The sequence below is a fragment of the Gadus chalcogrammus genome, chromosome 10 (genome assembly GCF_026213295.1).
Source record: "Gadus chalcogrammus isolate NIFS_2021 chromosome 10, NIFS_Gcha_1.0, whole genome shotgun sequence".
Lineage (NCBI taxonomy): Eukaryota > Metazoa > Chordata > Actinopteri > Gadiformes > Gadidae > Gadus > Gadus chalcogrammus.
In genome coordinates this window covers 21,863,283-21,877,497 of record NC_079421.1, presented here as the reverse complement: position 1 = coordinate 21,877,497, position 14,215 = coordinate 21,863,283, and the positions used below count along the sequence as shown (strand labels likewise).

Below are 14,215 nucleotides of genomic sequence, written 5' to 3'. Positions count from 1 at the left end.
TTCAACAAAACCATAACAAAGTTCTGTTTTCTTTTGCTCATTTGCAATTTAGATCTCTCTGTTGGTAACTATTAATTGATCTCCCTGCCGGTGCGAACAGCTCAACACTAGCGAGTTTGAATGTATTGAGACTCTGGCATCAGAGTGATGTGTTCAGGATTCTGACACCTGTCGAGAAACACTCATCAGCCTTGTGCGTCTCAAAAGATTTACCGCTATCTTGCACATGGTAATGTCGAGGAGTCATTGTTATCCAATAATCATGTCAATATCACCAAGCAGTAAAAAGAATATTCGAAACAAAAAGAAGAATGAAACTCTTTTTGAAAATAATTGTAAGATATCTTAGAAAAAAACGATTTACATAATGAGTCAAAAAATATTACCTAAATGAAACCCTCTATTAAATAATCAATCAATTGTTCCATTGTGGGAACAATGCAGTGCAGTGCATGATGACACACACGTGGCCGCGGCAGAAACTGAGGCGGTGTGACACGCCGACACACGGACCCAAGCAGCCACCCTCGACTTCCAGGCGGCAGCAGGCACGAGGCTGAACCGCCCGGTGGGGGGGTCAAGGGCGGGCAGCGGGGGTGATCTACGGCGCAGCGGTGGGTGTCAAGGCTGGGGGGGGGGGGGGGGGGGGGGGGGGGCATCACCTCTGTGGGGGGTGAGGCTTTCTACATTTGTTGCTGTTGCCGCTACGTCACCTCGCCAAATGCTGAGCCGATCTGCCTTGGTTGTAATCAAAGATGGCAGCGACGACACCAATCAACACGGTCACAATGCAGAACAACCCGCACTCTGCATTGGCAGGTGCAGCAGAAGAGCTGCTGGATGGGGTTCTGCACGTGTGTGTGTGTGTGTGTGTGTGTGTGTGTGTGTGTGTGTGTGTGTGTGTGTGTGTGTGTGTGTGTGTGTGTGTGTGTGTGTGTGTGTGTGTGTGTGTGTGTGTGTGTGTGTGTGTGTGTGTGTGTGTGTGTGTGTGTGTGTGAGCCACTCCCTGCACGAACAAACAAGCTCTCAGGCACGCATGCACACAAACACACACTCATGAGGGAGTGTCTGTGCACACGCAGACACTCCCTCAGGCTCACACACACACACACACATACAAACACAAACACTCACTATCAGACACATTCACTCACAAGTCATCAGACGTGTCAAACACACACACACACACACACACACACAATCAGCACCTGTGTGCTACCCTTATGTTCATCCTCCGGTCCATGACCTCATTCATCTGTCATCTGTGCGAGAGACAGTCAACGGCTCGACGCTACCACGCACAAACAACAACTCCATCGCACAGGAAGGAGGGCCTGCTACCGTTGGGGGGGGGGGGGGGGGGGGGGGGGGGGGGGGTATCAACATATTCGTTGATACCTCAACAACAGCGGCTCCTCTGCATATTTTGACACCCCACGTCACACCCACTCGCTGCAACCTTTTACGCTGCACAGATGTTTATCTGAACGCTATAAATAAATTCATCTGCTCTGCGTGCCGACACATCCCGTTGCTGTTCCCGCACGCGGCGGAGGAAAAAAGGCAGGGAAAGGAGAAAGGCGTGGTAAACAAGAAGAGAGCGTCGGCAGGCGGGGGGTTGGGGGGGGAGGTGACCTGTGATCCCAGCGTTTACCATGCATATTTCATGAGGAGTTATCGGCTGGATTGTATATCCCCGCTAAAGGATATCCAGGCCGAGGCAAGAGATCCCTGAAGGGAAGGGGGGGACACAATAAAAATTGCTTTCTCATGCACCCGCCATCAATCACCGGACGGGCTTACTGGGAGTCACCGTGGCCCGCTCTAATGAATTCACGCACACGCACACACACACACACACACACACACACACACACACACACACACACTTTATGGAGATGGGGTGGTGGGTGCAGACAGGTGGGGGCGGTGTGAGTCGTCGGTAGCAACGCTGTGGCCATCAGCATGTTACTGATAATCATACCTGACCCCACTCGGTGAAACTCCGCCCACTACACCACACCTTAAACGCGTCCAAATCAAAGGCGGAAGGAAAAGCTGAGCATGGCGCGATCCGGTATTTCGGAGAGGAGAGGTGCGGCCGACGCCCACGTGGGCCTCCTGCACCCTAATCTCCCACGCGTTTGCCATCGGTAATCGCCTCCGTGTGTGGAGCTTAGCACAATGTATTTACAGCCGTCGGGCGCATCTGAGCCATGAAAGAGAACCGACAGGGAGCGGCAGGTGGAGCGATAAGCACCTGTTTCGAGGGCCTTGCAAATTAAGTGCGGTGTCAAGTCGGTGCGCATTGCAATGCCACGGGCAGACGGCAGACTCTCGACTCTGCGAGCGCTTCGAGGGCAGGTCCTTACTGCAGCGGCGCGGTGCACGGGCGAGGCGTATGCGAGGCATGGAGCCGCTGCATAGCAGCACACTTTACTCCATGCTCACACGTGTTCATGGCGGCTTGTGGCTCAGGCGGCAGAGCGGGCTGGCTGGTAAACCATAAGGTGGGGGGGAGTGTCGAGGTGTCCCTGAGCAAAGCACCTAACCCTAACTGCGCCTTGCATGGTTGACGCCGCCGTCGGTGTTGTGAATGTGTGCGTGAATGGGTGAAATTCAGGCGATATTGTGAAGCTCTTTGAGTGGCCACTGGTTAGAAAAGCACTATATAAATACAATCCATTTACCATTCATACCACAAAGTATTACTTGAAAACAAAATGATTTCCAAACACTAACATGAGTCAGACTGTGATGTTGTTTTTTAATATAGAAATGAATGCAGTGACTTAGTATTCATAGGGAGTGCGTGTGTGTGGGAGGACATTGTGGTACTTACAGAGATTCTGGGCCGTCTTTGGATCCAGAACACGCAGCTCCTTGGCCTTCTTCTTGAACTGTGACATCCGGTCATCCGTAACGTCCAGGTCTTTTTTCGCTGGAGAAAACAGCAGGAGGTTCAATGTAAGTACGCAATCCATCACATCCCATTGCAAGGCCTTGAACAAACACAGAAACGGAGCAGCTAGCTAGCTAGGGGCACTTAGAAAGCCATTTACATCCTGCATACATTTGAACTCCTCGTATTCTAGTGATTGATTCCATTTCACACAAAAATCTGTGAACGTTTAGTTAATGCCTCATTTTCTCACCCCTCAAATATTGGGTCACAGGTCATTTACACTGCAAATGTGCCAAGACCGCCCAAAAAAAAACAAGTCAAGAGTCTTTTGACTCATTGCTCAAACACATTTTAGATGAATGATCATCACTAGAGTAAATAATAAGATAAATTGGGCTGAACATGCTAGTGTGTTCCCACATGGAGAGAACATGCAGAGACCATTACACAATCCCTAGTGTACAAACTTATCTCGGTACTTGTAAAATAACCCTTGTACAATACCCTTAGAGTGGCTGCGGCTTTGTTTTCCGCATTTGTTGTTGCGTCATAGCTTGACATATTCAAGTGTGTGTGTGTGTGTGTGTGTGTGTGTGTGTGTGTGTGTGTGTGTGTGTGTGTATATGTGTGTGTGTGTGTGTATATGTGTGTGTGTTTGTGAGTATTTGTGTACATGCGTGCATGCGTGCGTTCGTGCTTGCGTGTGGGGATGTGTGTGACTGTGTGTGTGTATTGTGTGCATTGGTGCTTGCATGCGTGCATGCCTGCCTGCCGGTATGCGTGTGTGTGTGTGTGTGTGTGTGTGTGTGTGTGTGTGTGTGTGTGTGTGTGTGTGTGTGTGTGTGTGTGTGTGTGTGTGTGTGATGTGCATTTTATCTCATTGTTGGAGGCTAGATAGTTGATAAAAACCATTCTTCCCCAAGGCTCTGTCTGTCAACCTCATGGAGCCAAGCACATAATTGTATTACTAGCAAAATGCTTGAAAACAACACCAACTAAAAAGCTGCTTGGCTGAAAGTGGTAGCTAGAATTGAGTAAAGAAGACAGTAAATAACAAACATCTTCTGTAGAAGAGTGAGAATGATGGAGAAAAAAAATGATTATTTCTAACGGAGGATAAATGAGATCAATCTGTTTAAGTTGAGCTCCGAACTCGCACACATAGGATGAAATGCCAAGCATGCCCTTGAATATTTACACTTAGGCCACGAAGGGCAATGGCCTAGATAAGAGTTGTAGAGATTTGAGACGGTTCATAGACTACCGTGCCCTTAGCCTTCATAGACACTTCCGAAATACTACTCCTTTTTTTATCTTACACTAATGGTGTCTTCATATTTAAGTGGGGGAATCTCAACAAGATTACATATCGACTTCTTTCCAATCCTTTGATAGTTATTTCAACGTTGAACCACCAGACAATAATTGGGGCCCGAATTTCATGAATCTGTTCATTTAAACAAACAACTGCCTTCATGTGCTTTTACACAAGCAACCAACCGTCTCACGACAGTGTGCTGAGCACAATTTGAAATTGGATAGGCAGAGGAAAGTGTTAGGAAAACACAGACAGGTACGCAGGTAGACAGAAGCACGCACACAGACAGACAGACAGACCTGTCAGAATAAGGTGTATGTAAAGGGAAGACAGAAACGGCCAACTCTTTCTCCTCCTCCTCCCTCCACCTCCTCCCTCTACCTCCTCCCTCCACCTCCTCTCCTCTTCCCTCCACCTCCTCCCTCTACCTCCTCCCTCCTCCCCACCTCCTCCCCCGACTCCTTGTGGGAGCGGCGGCGGCGCGCTCCGCTGCTAATCATCACAACTCCCCTATTTATTTAAGCCCAAGGTGGAACTCTCCCAGGAAATCTAGAACAAACAACGCGCTCCCTCTGCACCGGCTTGCATATTTGAAGAAACAATCAAAGAGGCAGCATCTCCTGGGCAGACGGAAGAAGAAGAAGAAGAAGAAGAAGAAGAAGAAGAAGAACGAGAAGGCAGGCGGCCTCTGGTGACAAAGAAAAACCTCCAGTGAGCTGTCAACCCATGACTTGGGGGATGATATTGTTTACAGAACATATATATATATACCAGCCCAGAACAGCGCCAGAGAGAGGCGTGGCCTCTCGCTACCACAACATGGAGTCCATTTATCCTATCAGCATGTGAGCAGGCCTCTCCCACACACGTCCCTGGAGCCTGGAGGCAGCAGGAGACGCGGGAGGCCCGCCGCCCCGCCCCTTGGCTTGGAGCAAAGTGTTCCTGCAGAGTGGCTAAACGCCAGGGCTGATGATGTGTTCGCCCTTCTTATTTCTTAATATTTTTGGAAGCGAGTGGCAGCGCTTGATCCCAGCTGTGTGAGGTTGAGAGCGCGCTTCTCTGAGACTCTGAATAGAAGGAGAGGAGCTGTTAGTGAGACACAAGCGTCTTGAGGGTGACACCTGAGGAGGAGATGTGTGGAAGTGTTGTTAGAGCAGTGGAGATGCTAAGTGGTAGAACGGGGGTGCTATGTCACCGCCACGGAGCAAAAAGTAGTTTGACAAAAATAAAAAAATGAAGAATCACAAAACTCGGAGTCCATACAGATCATAGCGTACAACACACACACAATAAATGAATTGTAAGTATTTCTCGTGGTGAACTCGTAGCCCCTATCCATTCTCCTTCTCTAAACACGCCCCCTCCTGCGATGGCTTTAGATAAATGCAAACTGTGTGCATGTTAACAAAACCTCCCGGTTCCAGTAAGCCTGCGTTGGTCCGGTCCCCTGACGCTGATATCTTAGCTCCTGCTCCACCGTGACTCACCCAGTGGAGAGCCTCCCACCCCCCCATCCCCCCCCCCCACACACACCCCCCTCACAGCCCAGTGCTGTGGCTGCTGTTCAAAAAGCTCTGCTGGGGGTCTCAGGAGGGGAGAGCGTTTGGACAATGAAACCGGAGAACGAAAGAGCGAGAGAAAGAGAGAGAGAGAGAGAGAGAGAGAGAGAGAGAGAGAGAGAGAGAGAGAGAGAGAGAGAGAGAGAGAGAGCGAGAGCGAGAGAGAGAGAGAGAGAGCGAGAGAGAGAGAGAGAGAGAGAGCGCCAGGGAAAACAAAATAAACATAACAAATAAAGAGAAACAAGATTGTTCGTTACTTGAAACACCTCATGCTTGACAACACGTTCAACTCCTCCCCCATCACCTCACTCCCTTCCTCCCCCTCCCTTCATCTTCCTCCTCCACGTCCTCCTCCCTCCCTCTCTCCACCTCTTCCTCCTCCTCCTCCCTCCCCCCTCCACCTCTTCCTCTCTTCCTCCTCCTCCTTTCCCTCCCTCCCTCTCTCCACCTCTTCCTCTCTTCCTCCTCCTCCTTTCCCTCCCTCCCCCCTCCACCTCTTCCTCTCTTCCTCCTCCTCCTTTCCCTCCCTCCCTCTCTCCACCTCTTCCTCTCTTTCTCCTCCTCCTCCTCCTCCTCCCTCCCCCCTCCACCTCTTCCTCTTCCTCCTTTCCCTCCCTCCCTCTCTCCACCTCTTCCTCTCTTTCTCCTCCTCCTCCTCCTCCTCCCTCCCCCCCCCCACCTCTTCCTCCTCCTCCTCCCTCCCCCCTCCACCTCTTCCTCCTCCTCCTTTCCCTCCCTCCCTCTCTCCACCTCTTCCTCTCTTTCTCCTCCTCCTCCTCCTCCTCCTCCCTCCCCCCCTCCACCTCTTCCTCCTCCTGTGTGTGTTTACATGTACGATACGGTGAGAACCTGTTCTCTTGGATCAAATTCCGCCTCCTGTTGCCTCCTGCTCTGGTTCCCCCCCCCCCCCACCCCCCCGCTCTCAGCAGGACGCCCCGGGTCCTGAACGGCCCCGCTGCCCTCATTCCTCCCCCCCTGGGGGGGAGAGGCGTCTCAGATTAAACACAACAACAGCGTGTCCAGTAATGTGAAGCAGACCCCTCTGCTCGCTGAGGGGGTCCTCGCCCCTCTCCTCGCCGGCCGTCGATGCGGCAGTCGGCTGATCCATGCTACAGGATTCACCGTATTCAGTGACGCCTTGAGCCTTCCAGTGAGAGCCGATGGGCCCCTGAGGGCCATTCAAGGCGCAGGGGGGGGGCGCCAGAGGGCCGGATGTGTGGGGACCATGGCTGTGGGTGGGCCCCTCCAACCATATGGTCTGGAGAACCCCGCGAGAACCGTGTGGTGTTCAGAATTGAGTCATCAAAAAATGGTTTCCATCTTGACAAAGGCCTTCTCCGAGAGTTAGTATTATTATTTATTAATATTTTCTTTCCCCTCGGATGAACATTAATACGTTCTCGGAGTGTCCCTCGTTTGTTTCTGGATCCATCTGTTTGTGTGCGGCTGTTTCCGTGATGCATTTTTTTTCCTGCCAGCGAAAATGCGAACCAACTCGCCAGAGCGGCAAACGAGAGTGTTGATCAAAGTGCCCGCCAAGGTTGAAACGTGTTTTACCGGTTGCCTGGTGGCTATAAAAGTAATACTCTGACAACAGTGCTATTCCTCAAGCACAGCTTTTTATGTTGGCGTTGGTATCACACTGGGGAGAGAGGGGGGGGGGGGGTTCTGGCAGTAAACAGGTACGCTCGGAGCTGTCAGGCACCATAACACCGTACATCAGTTGCTCATCGAGACATATCATTAACATAACAGCGTGTCAGGTCAGTGCGGGGTTATGATGTACACATGGGTAATAAATCACTGGTTAATGACAGAAGCGCGCGGCACTTTTTGTTGCTGTTATTGTTTCTTTTGAAAAAGACAGCAAGCCAGGGTCACGCGATAGAACTGACTGCTTTGACAAGTTTCTACGGATGATTCTCTTCAAAAAGTAAAAAAAAAGCAGTGAAGGTATTTAGGGTCGGGAAAGGAAACATAAAATAACAATAATTTACTCCTTTTGGATACTGAGCTACAATATATAGTCTTCATCACACAGACTTTTGAAAGAGTTCAAGGAGGGACAGAGTATGGAGCACGTTTTGACAAAGCACAGGCCTAGCATATGATAGCAGCAAAGCGGTCCAGTAAAATATAAAAAGTCTAAGTGTTTCACACTGATTTACTGTAATGTTATCATTTCACATGGGCGGGAACCCCTCTGAGAGACACTTCGGGGAGGAAGGATCTTTCGCAATCATGTTTAAACAACACACACGCACACACACGCACACAAAGATTAACCAGTGCCAACATAACCAGATGAACGAAGGCCCTGGCGATTATGACTGTAATGCAGTCCATTAACTGAGGGGGAGTGATATCCATCGTCAGGCCAAATGGAGTTTACAAAAACAACTGAAGAATCGTTGTTAAAGAAGGGAAATCATGATCTGGCTGATTGAGACGGGCTTGGCGTATCTGGTAAGCCTTCTCTGTGGGCTTTGGACTGAGGTATACTCCCGGGACGCTATGGGAAACCAACTGTTCTCCAGCACTTGGACATCCAGTCTATTTGTTGGCCCGGCCTCAGTGTGCTGGATCTCTTCCATATGATATCTCCCTGGAGGTGGCCAGAAGAGCCTACGAGATTACAAAGCTAAACACTGCCACATGTTCACTTCCGGACACACACCATCCGAACGATTCCCGCCAGCCCCCGCCGACCCAACAACACCAGAGCCTTGGATGGAAATAACACAAGATTGTTCTTGGGATTTTCCCTTCCTTTATTTTGTCAATAATTTGAAAGGCGAGGCAACAGCAAGTAGAACAGACAATCAAGTGTCTGGCTTTGCGAGAATAAATGTATTGCTTCAAATGTGCAATCTGTCGACAAACATGGGCCCTATCCTCCATCTCAGGGACACACTGTGGACTGAGCTGCTCTGGCTGCCAGGCCCTCTGAGGGAGATGCGTCTCAGGGAAGGAGAGTTATTTCCCTGAGCCTCGCCTGGTTTACTGAAATGCCACTTCAACATAAAACATACGTTTTATATGAAACACAATGTTCTGTTTTAACCCTGTTCCGGATGATTCCTTGTGACATATGGTTGCACCTGGAACAAAGGAACATTGGATATATTTTGGTAGGAAGCAAAAGATGATATTTGAAGAAGCATTGTGTGGTTAAGTTCAACAACTACTTTATGGTTTGCTGCTAAAAAGTCATTCCTGTGCCCAGCCGAATGATTCAGAGCACAGTGCACAAATTCAATTCTGAGGTAAAAAAAAAAGCCAAGACAAAGTATTGTGGAATATGTTTTTTGCTATTCCATTTGAGAGGTGTGGTTTTTGGGTCTTAAGTACATTGCACTTCAGCAGAACAAGGTGCTGTGTACCTTTCAATTTCACCCAACACAAAGAACAGATGAGAGATGCAAGAAAGAAAACCGGGTCAACACACACAACCATGAATAAGGCAAACACACAAAGCTGAGAGTGGAGACAACAAAGCGTTTGATGAACACTTTTGGCCAGATAGGAGGCATGGGACGAAAACGATGAAAAAGAGTCATGGCCAATCGGCCCTCGAGTAATGCGTGAGACGTCCCAAGACTGAGCACTCTGAGAGGTCTGAAAACACCATTTGACCGGAGAGTTACAGCTGTGCCGAATCTCTCCCGTTGACCAGGGCTAAACACAGGTCTATCTCTCAACCCCAAAGCCAATTTGTCGTCCAGATATAAACCTTTCTCCCCGTCCCTCCCTTCCTTCATCCCAACTCTCCAAAAACAAACGCTCCCATACTCATAAGGGCCATCTCCCTCCCCTTCACCCAGGGACATGACGTCACTGTACTCTTTTAGATTTCTCCCAGCCAGACAGAGCCTCATTGATCTGCTGGAAAATACAATCCATTAGTTGTGGGAGTCTGAGCAACACATGTCAATGAGAATGACTCAGGATGATTCTCCACAGTATGTTTCCGATCAGAGGTTTGGACAGGATTGAGGTTGGTTTCCGTTATGTTGATTTCCTGTTTGCTGGCTAGTCATGTTAATGGTGTTCAGAATAAAGACATAAAGTAGAAAGGGTTGTAATAGCCTGAGACATACATTGAGCTTTGAGATGGCATGCCGCCCAATATTTGTAACAAAGGACCCATGAATATATATTTGTCCCCTTCACATTTAATACATTTGTCAACTAAAACAAATATAAACGGTATGGAATATAGTTATGAGACAAGGGTGTATAGGGATTTTTCCATTGCATTACATTTTTTGGAATGGCATGTGTTTAGTTTCAATGATCTTTTGTATCAGATGTCTGTGTAGGATGAGCTGTCAGGTATATTTTCCCTGCTGTTTCCGTTTTGAAGTATTCACCCAGAAACCAGAAGTTTCTGGATAAATAAAAGCCCCATCATTATTATTTTCAACTCTACCCTGGTTTTCTGACCCTCAGAAGGTCTTCGAGGCTAAACCCTCAAGGTCAGTGTATAAATAATATGCAATACAAGGGAAGAGGCAATCCTCTCAGACATACAATTATCATCATGTCTAATCAGACCTGGGGTCAGTACAGACGTTTGCTAATGATAATTACAAAGGGTATTTGGGGTTGTCAGTTTGAGTGTAAAATGCCACAGATACGTGTCAAGCCAAACATCCCTCCCCAAAATACCTCTAAGAGTAGAAGCTCTGAGTCTCTGAGACACATTTATTTTTGCGCTGGACGCTTTCAAGGGGTCAGCCACCTGAAAAAGCAGCTGGTTCTTGTCAAACAAGGCTTGGGGAGTGAGTGTGTGTGTGTGTGTGCATGTGTGTGTGTGTGTGTGTTTGTAGAGCAACACTCTGACCTGTGACTAGTAATGGATTCAGCATGTAGGAAGAGGTGCAGCCCTCTGTTGGTCCACAGCTGGAGCAGCCACATGACCCGGGGATGATGGGAATACACCCCCTCTTCAGATGAGACACACATTCACAGGCCGTGATTGTCTGTTTTATGATCGCTCGTTCCTGTATCTGCTATCGCAGGCTATGACTGGGATTTTCCCGCTAAGGATCTGTTGCTGTTCAGATCCACTTACGGTCCCGACATGCGAGGTTCCCACGGAGGTCGGACATGATTGGTAACATCGGGTCTGCTCAAACGTGTAATAATGATTAACTGTTTTCACGAAAACTCGCTGCTCACTGACTGACGGATCTGGTCACGAAACAAGACGTCAAATGAAAACATCGATAAAGAATCAAAATACACGATAACATGTGAATCAGAAACCGTGTGGAAAAACACCTGTGGTGACAGGCGAGTATGCTCTTAATAACCTAACCCTGATCTAAAGGTGTGTTTCATCTGGGTCCCGGAGGTGCGTTCCCTCTCAGAGGGAGAGAGAACGAGAGGCCACCGCCTCTCTCTAAATGGGCCGTGGTGTTGGAGACGGGCTCTCGGAGGCCGGTCAACGGATTGCCTCCGACAGCAGATATGCTGCAGGAAGCCATTCGGTGGTTGTGTCATTGCAGCTTGTCGTGACCCATTGCGCTTGAGCGCCGGTGAAAGGCAGTGGCTGATGGTCCACACGGTGGCCCCTGGCGTCCATTACTGCCCTGCCTTCCCACCCACTTTAGGCATTCAGTGGACAATGCTGGAGCTTTGCACGTGTCACTATGGGGGAATGAAGAGCTGGGGTTTGAGGCAAAGGTTGTTCCTTGGACAGCTGGAAGGATAAGTGATGTCCCAGCGGTGTCTATTACCTTGGCCAACACTGCACTAGACAGGAATGAGTCCAGACTGGAACATGAGTATGTTTAGATATGGGCCAGAAATACAGGTCACGCTACTGGGCCGAACGGTAGCCGACCGGAACCAAACTTAACTAAAAGGAACAATGCCGCTTTTATTAATCTACTTTTATAATTGATTCCCAGCATAAGGAACATGGTGACTGTACAGTAAAACATGTCAATCACCTTATAGTGATTGACAATATAATAGGAGGAGAAGACAAGCAGACCTTCTCTCCATAAATCTGCATCATTATAATGCCGTAATTGCTTTCTAAACAGCACGTATCCCCTTATCCGATTTTTTTATGGAATTCTCGTGAAATACGTTGACAGCAATGACAGCCGAGATGACAGGACGTTTCTACAGAGTGTTTGTAGCAGTGCTCAAACGCACTGTTTACTTTTCTCTCCATGGCAATGTAGCCAACAACCCCCTCTGAAGGTCAGGGGACCACGGTGTATGTATTCCTGCAGGTTTAGAGAAAGCCAAAGGTTCTCCACAGAGTAGGAGACGGGCAGGACTCATGTTATTTTTTAAGAAATGTGAAAGTATTATCCCTTCTTCTTAGGAAGGTTAACTGATAGGTTGATCCAATTTGTCTACCAAGGTGTGAAAGGACTTAAGAACTACTCCACTTCTCCGCGCGGGAAAATGTCAAGGTTCCGTGAAGGATGTGCACGCAAGGTTGGGGGGAAATTAGTTTTTTTTTTTCATTTGCTTCGTGGCAGATTGACTCCACGCTTGTTAGTGGCAATAGGTTTATCCTCTGGAATCAATGCCCGGACAGATATGTACAGTATAATTGTAAGCCCCCTCCAATCCCCTGAAAGACAGCTGGTGCTGCGCCTGCCACTGAAATAGACAGCCCGCTGCTCCCCACACAATCCACGGGCCCTCGCTTTAAACCAACGGTTGTTGACAGGCGAAGAGCGTCGGTACAGTGCGGCAGCGGCAGCAGGCTCTGGGATGTGATTCGGGTTCCGACCGATTCCCCGTGACGTGGACCTCCTGATGGCTCTCGCTCGGAGGGATGTTCCGGTGACACGAAGGTGTCAAAACAGACCCGCGCGCTGATTAAAAGATGTAGCGCACAGCACCTGGGGAGGGGGGGGGGGCGAGGTGAGAGGTCAGGGCGACGAGCGACCCGTCGGGAGAGCCAGCGAGACGTGGGCCGCATTTAAACGGTTGAACCCGTTGGTTCTCTGGCACCACGCCCGCACGACAAACACAGTCCTCCCCCTCTGCCTCGCGCCGTCTCCCTGCCCCTCTCCCCCCTCTCGAAGATCTCTTTTATCCCTCGCCGGGCAGATGAAAGCGCCATGACACCACGGAGGCTCTGGGTTCGGGACCCAGGGCGGGGAGGAGAAGGAACACGCGGCAGGAGAAGCGGCGCCCGGGCGAAGAATAAGATAAACATGTGAGGTAAGCCGTGGCGCCAAGTCAGGGGCCCCGGGCGGGGGGCCGGCGGAGGAGGTTGGGAGGGGAGAGGAACTGGGAGCCGGTGCCCGGTACTGATCCGCACGGCATGGGCGCATCACCCAGAGAGAACGCGGCGAGCGGAGAGCGATAAGAGGGAAAGAGAGAGTCACGGAAAACGAGAGAGAGGGGGGAGAGAGGAGGAAACAGGGGGAGGACGGCAGAGAGATTGAGAACGGCAGATAAAGAAGTCGTTGGTTCTCCTCCCTCTGGCTTATGACAGGTGGGCTGTTACTGGGCAGACCCCAGTTCAGGAACCCACATTCTTTCCCCGGCTGCTTAAGGCTCTAGTAAACATAAATCAGCCGCTGTGAAAAACCTTGTCCTCCGACGGTTGATAATGGGCTGCGGCCGAAGAGAAGTTACGAGTAAACAAAGCCATAAACATTGATGCGGAGGCGAATAAAAAACGCATTGAAATGATAAGAAAGAAATAAGGATAAATAAAGAACAAAGATGGAAAAACCACAGAAGCAAACGACGAAGATGATAAAGGTCAACAGGGAAAACAAAATTAATAACTACGGAAAAATAAAAACATACAGCGCTCACACAACTCGGGGACGAATAATGAGAATCAAACGCACAGTGAGGGGGGGGTGGGGGTGGGGGTTTCTAGCTCTCATTATCTCTGATCGGCCGCACGTGATGCCACTTCCTGCGCTCCGCCTTGATTGCAGCCGTACTCGTTGGAGCTTAACGACGCGGCTCACGGCGGCGGCGGCGTCTCCCTACCGAGGGGCACGGCGGGGTCCGCGACCCTGTGCGGGGGGGGGGGGGGGGGGGGGGGGTAATGACTCCACTGGCAGAACCCTGATTGGATCGTTGACCTCTGATGCCAGGGGAATACCGTGCATTTTTGTTTGTGTGTGCGAGCGTCGTATGGGGGGCGGGGCGTCTGTCGCTCGGTGGCTGTGTTTTATTGTGGCCCCGCCTCCTTCGCGGCCCAGCCTTGTCACCATAATCTACGGCTGCCGTTAGCCTCGTAGCATAACGTCATATTTTAAGGTTAATCTTGTATTTTGGCTCAATCACCTGAGCCCAATAGAGGGCTGAGGCAGATTGTGATTATGAGCACTCTGATTGGGTCAGGATATAGCCAATGAGGCACAGCGATTCAGCAGCGCTAGGAGATTAGAGGTAGGTTTGATATCACAGTTTAGCCAAAATATGGCTCAG

At 49.7% G+C, this 14,215-nt stretch overlaps 1 protein-coding gene across 1 annotated transcript in view; it reads right to left on the bottom strand.

The window, feature by feature from the left end:
* diaph2 (diaphanous-related formin 2) overlaps window positions 1-14,215 on the bottom strand; it is a 378,439-nt gene that overhangs the window by 60,480 nt on the left and 303,744 nt on the right. Inside the window, 1 exon segment of the mRNA XM_056600149.1 lies at window positions 2,843-2,941. Coding sequence (XP_056456124.1) covers window positions 2,843-2,941 — 99 coding nt within the window.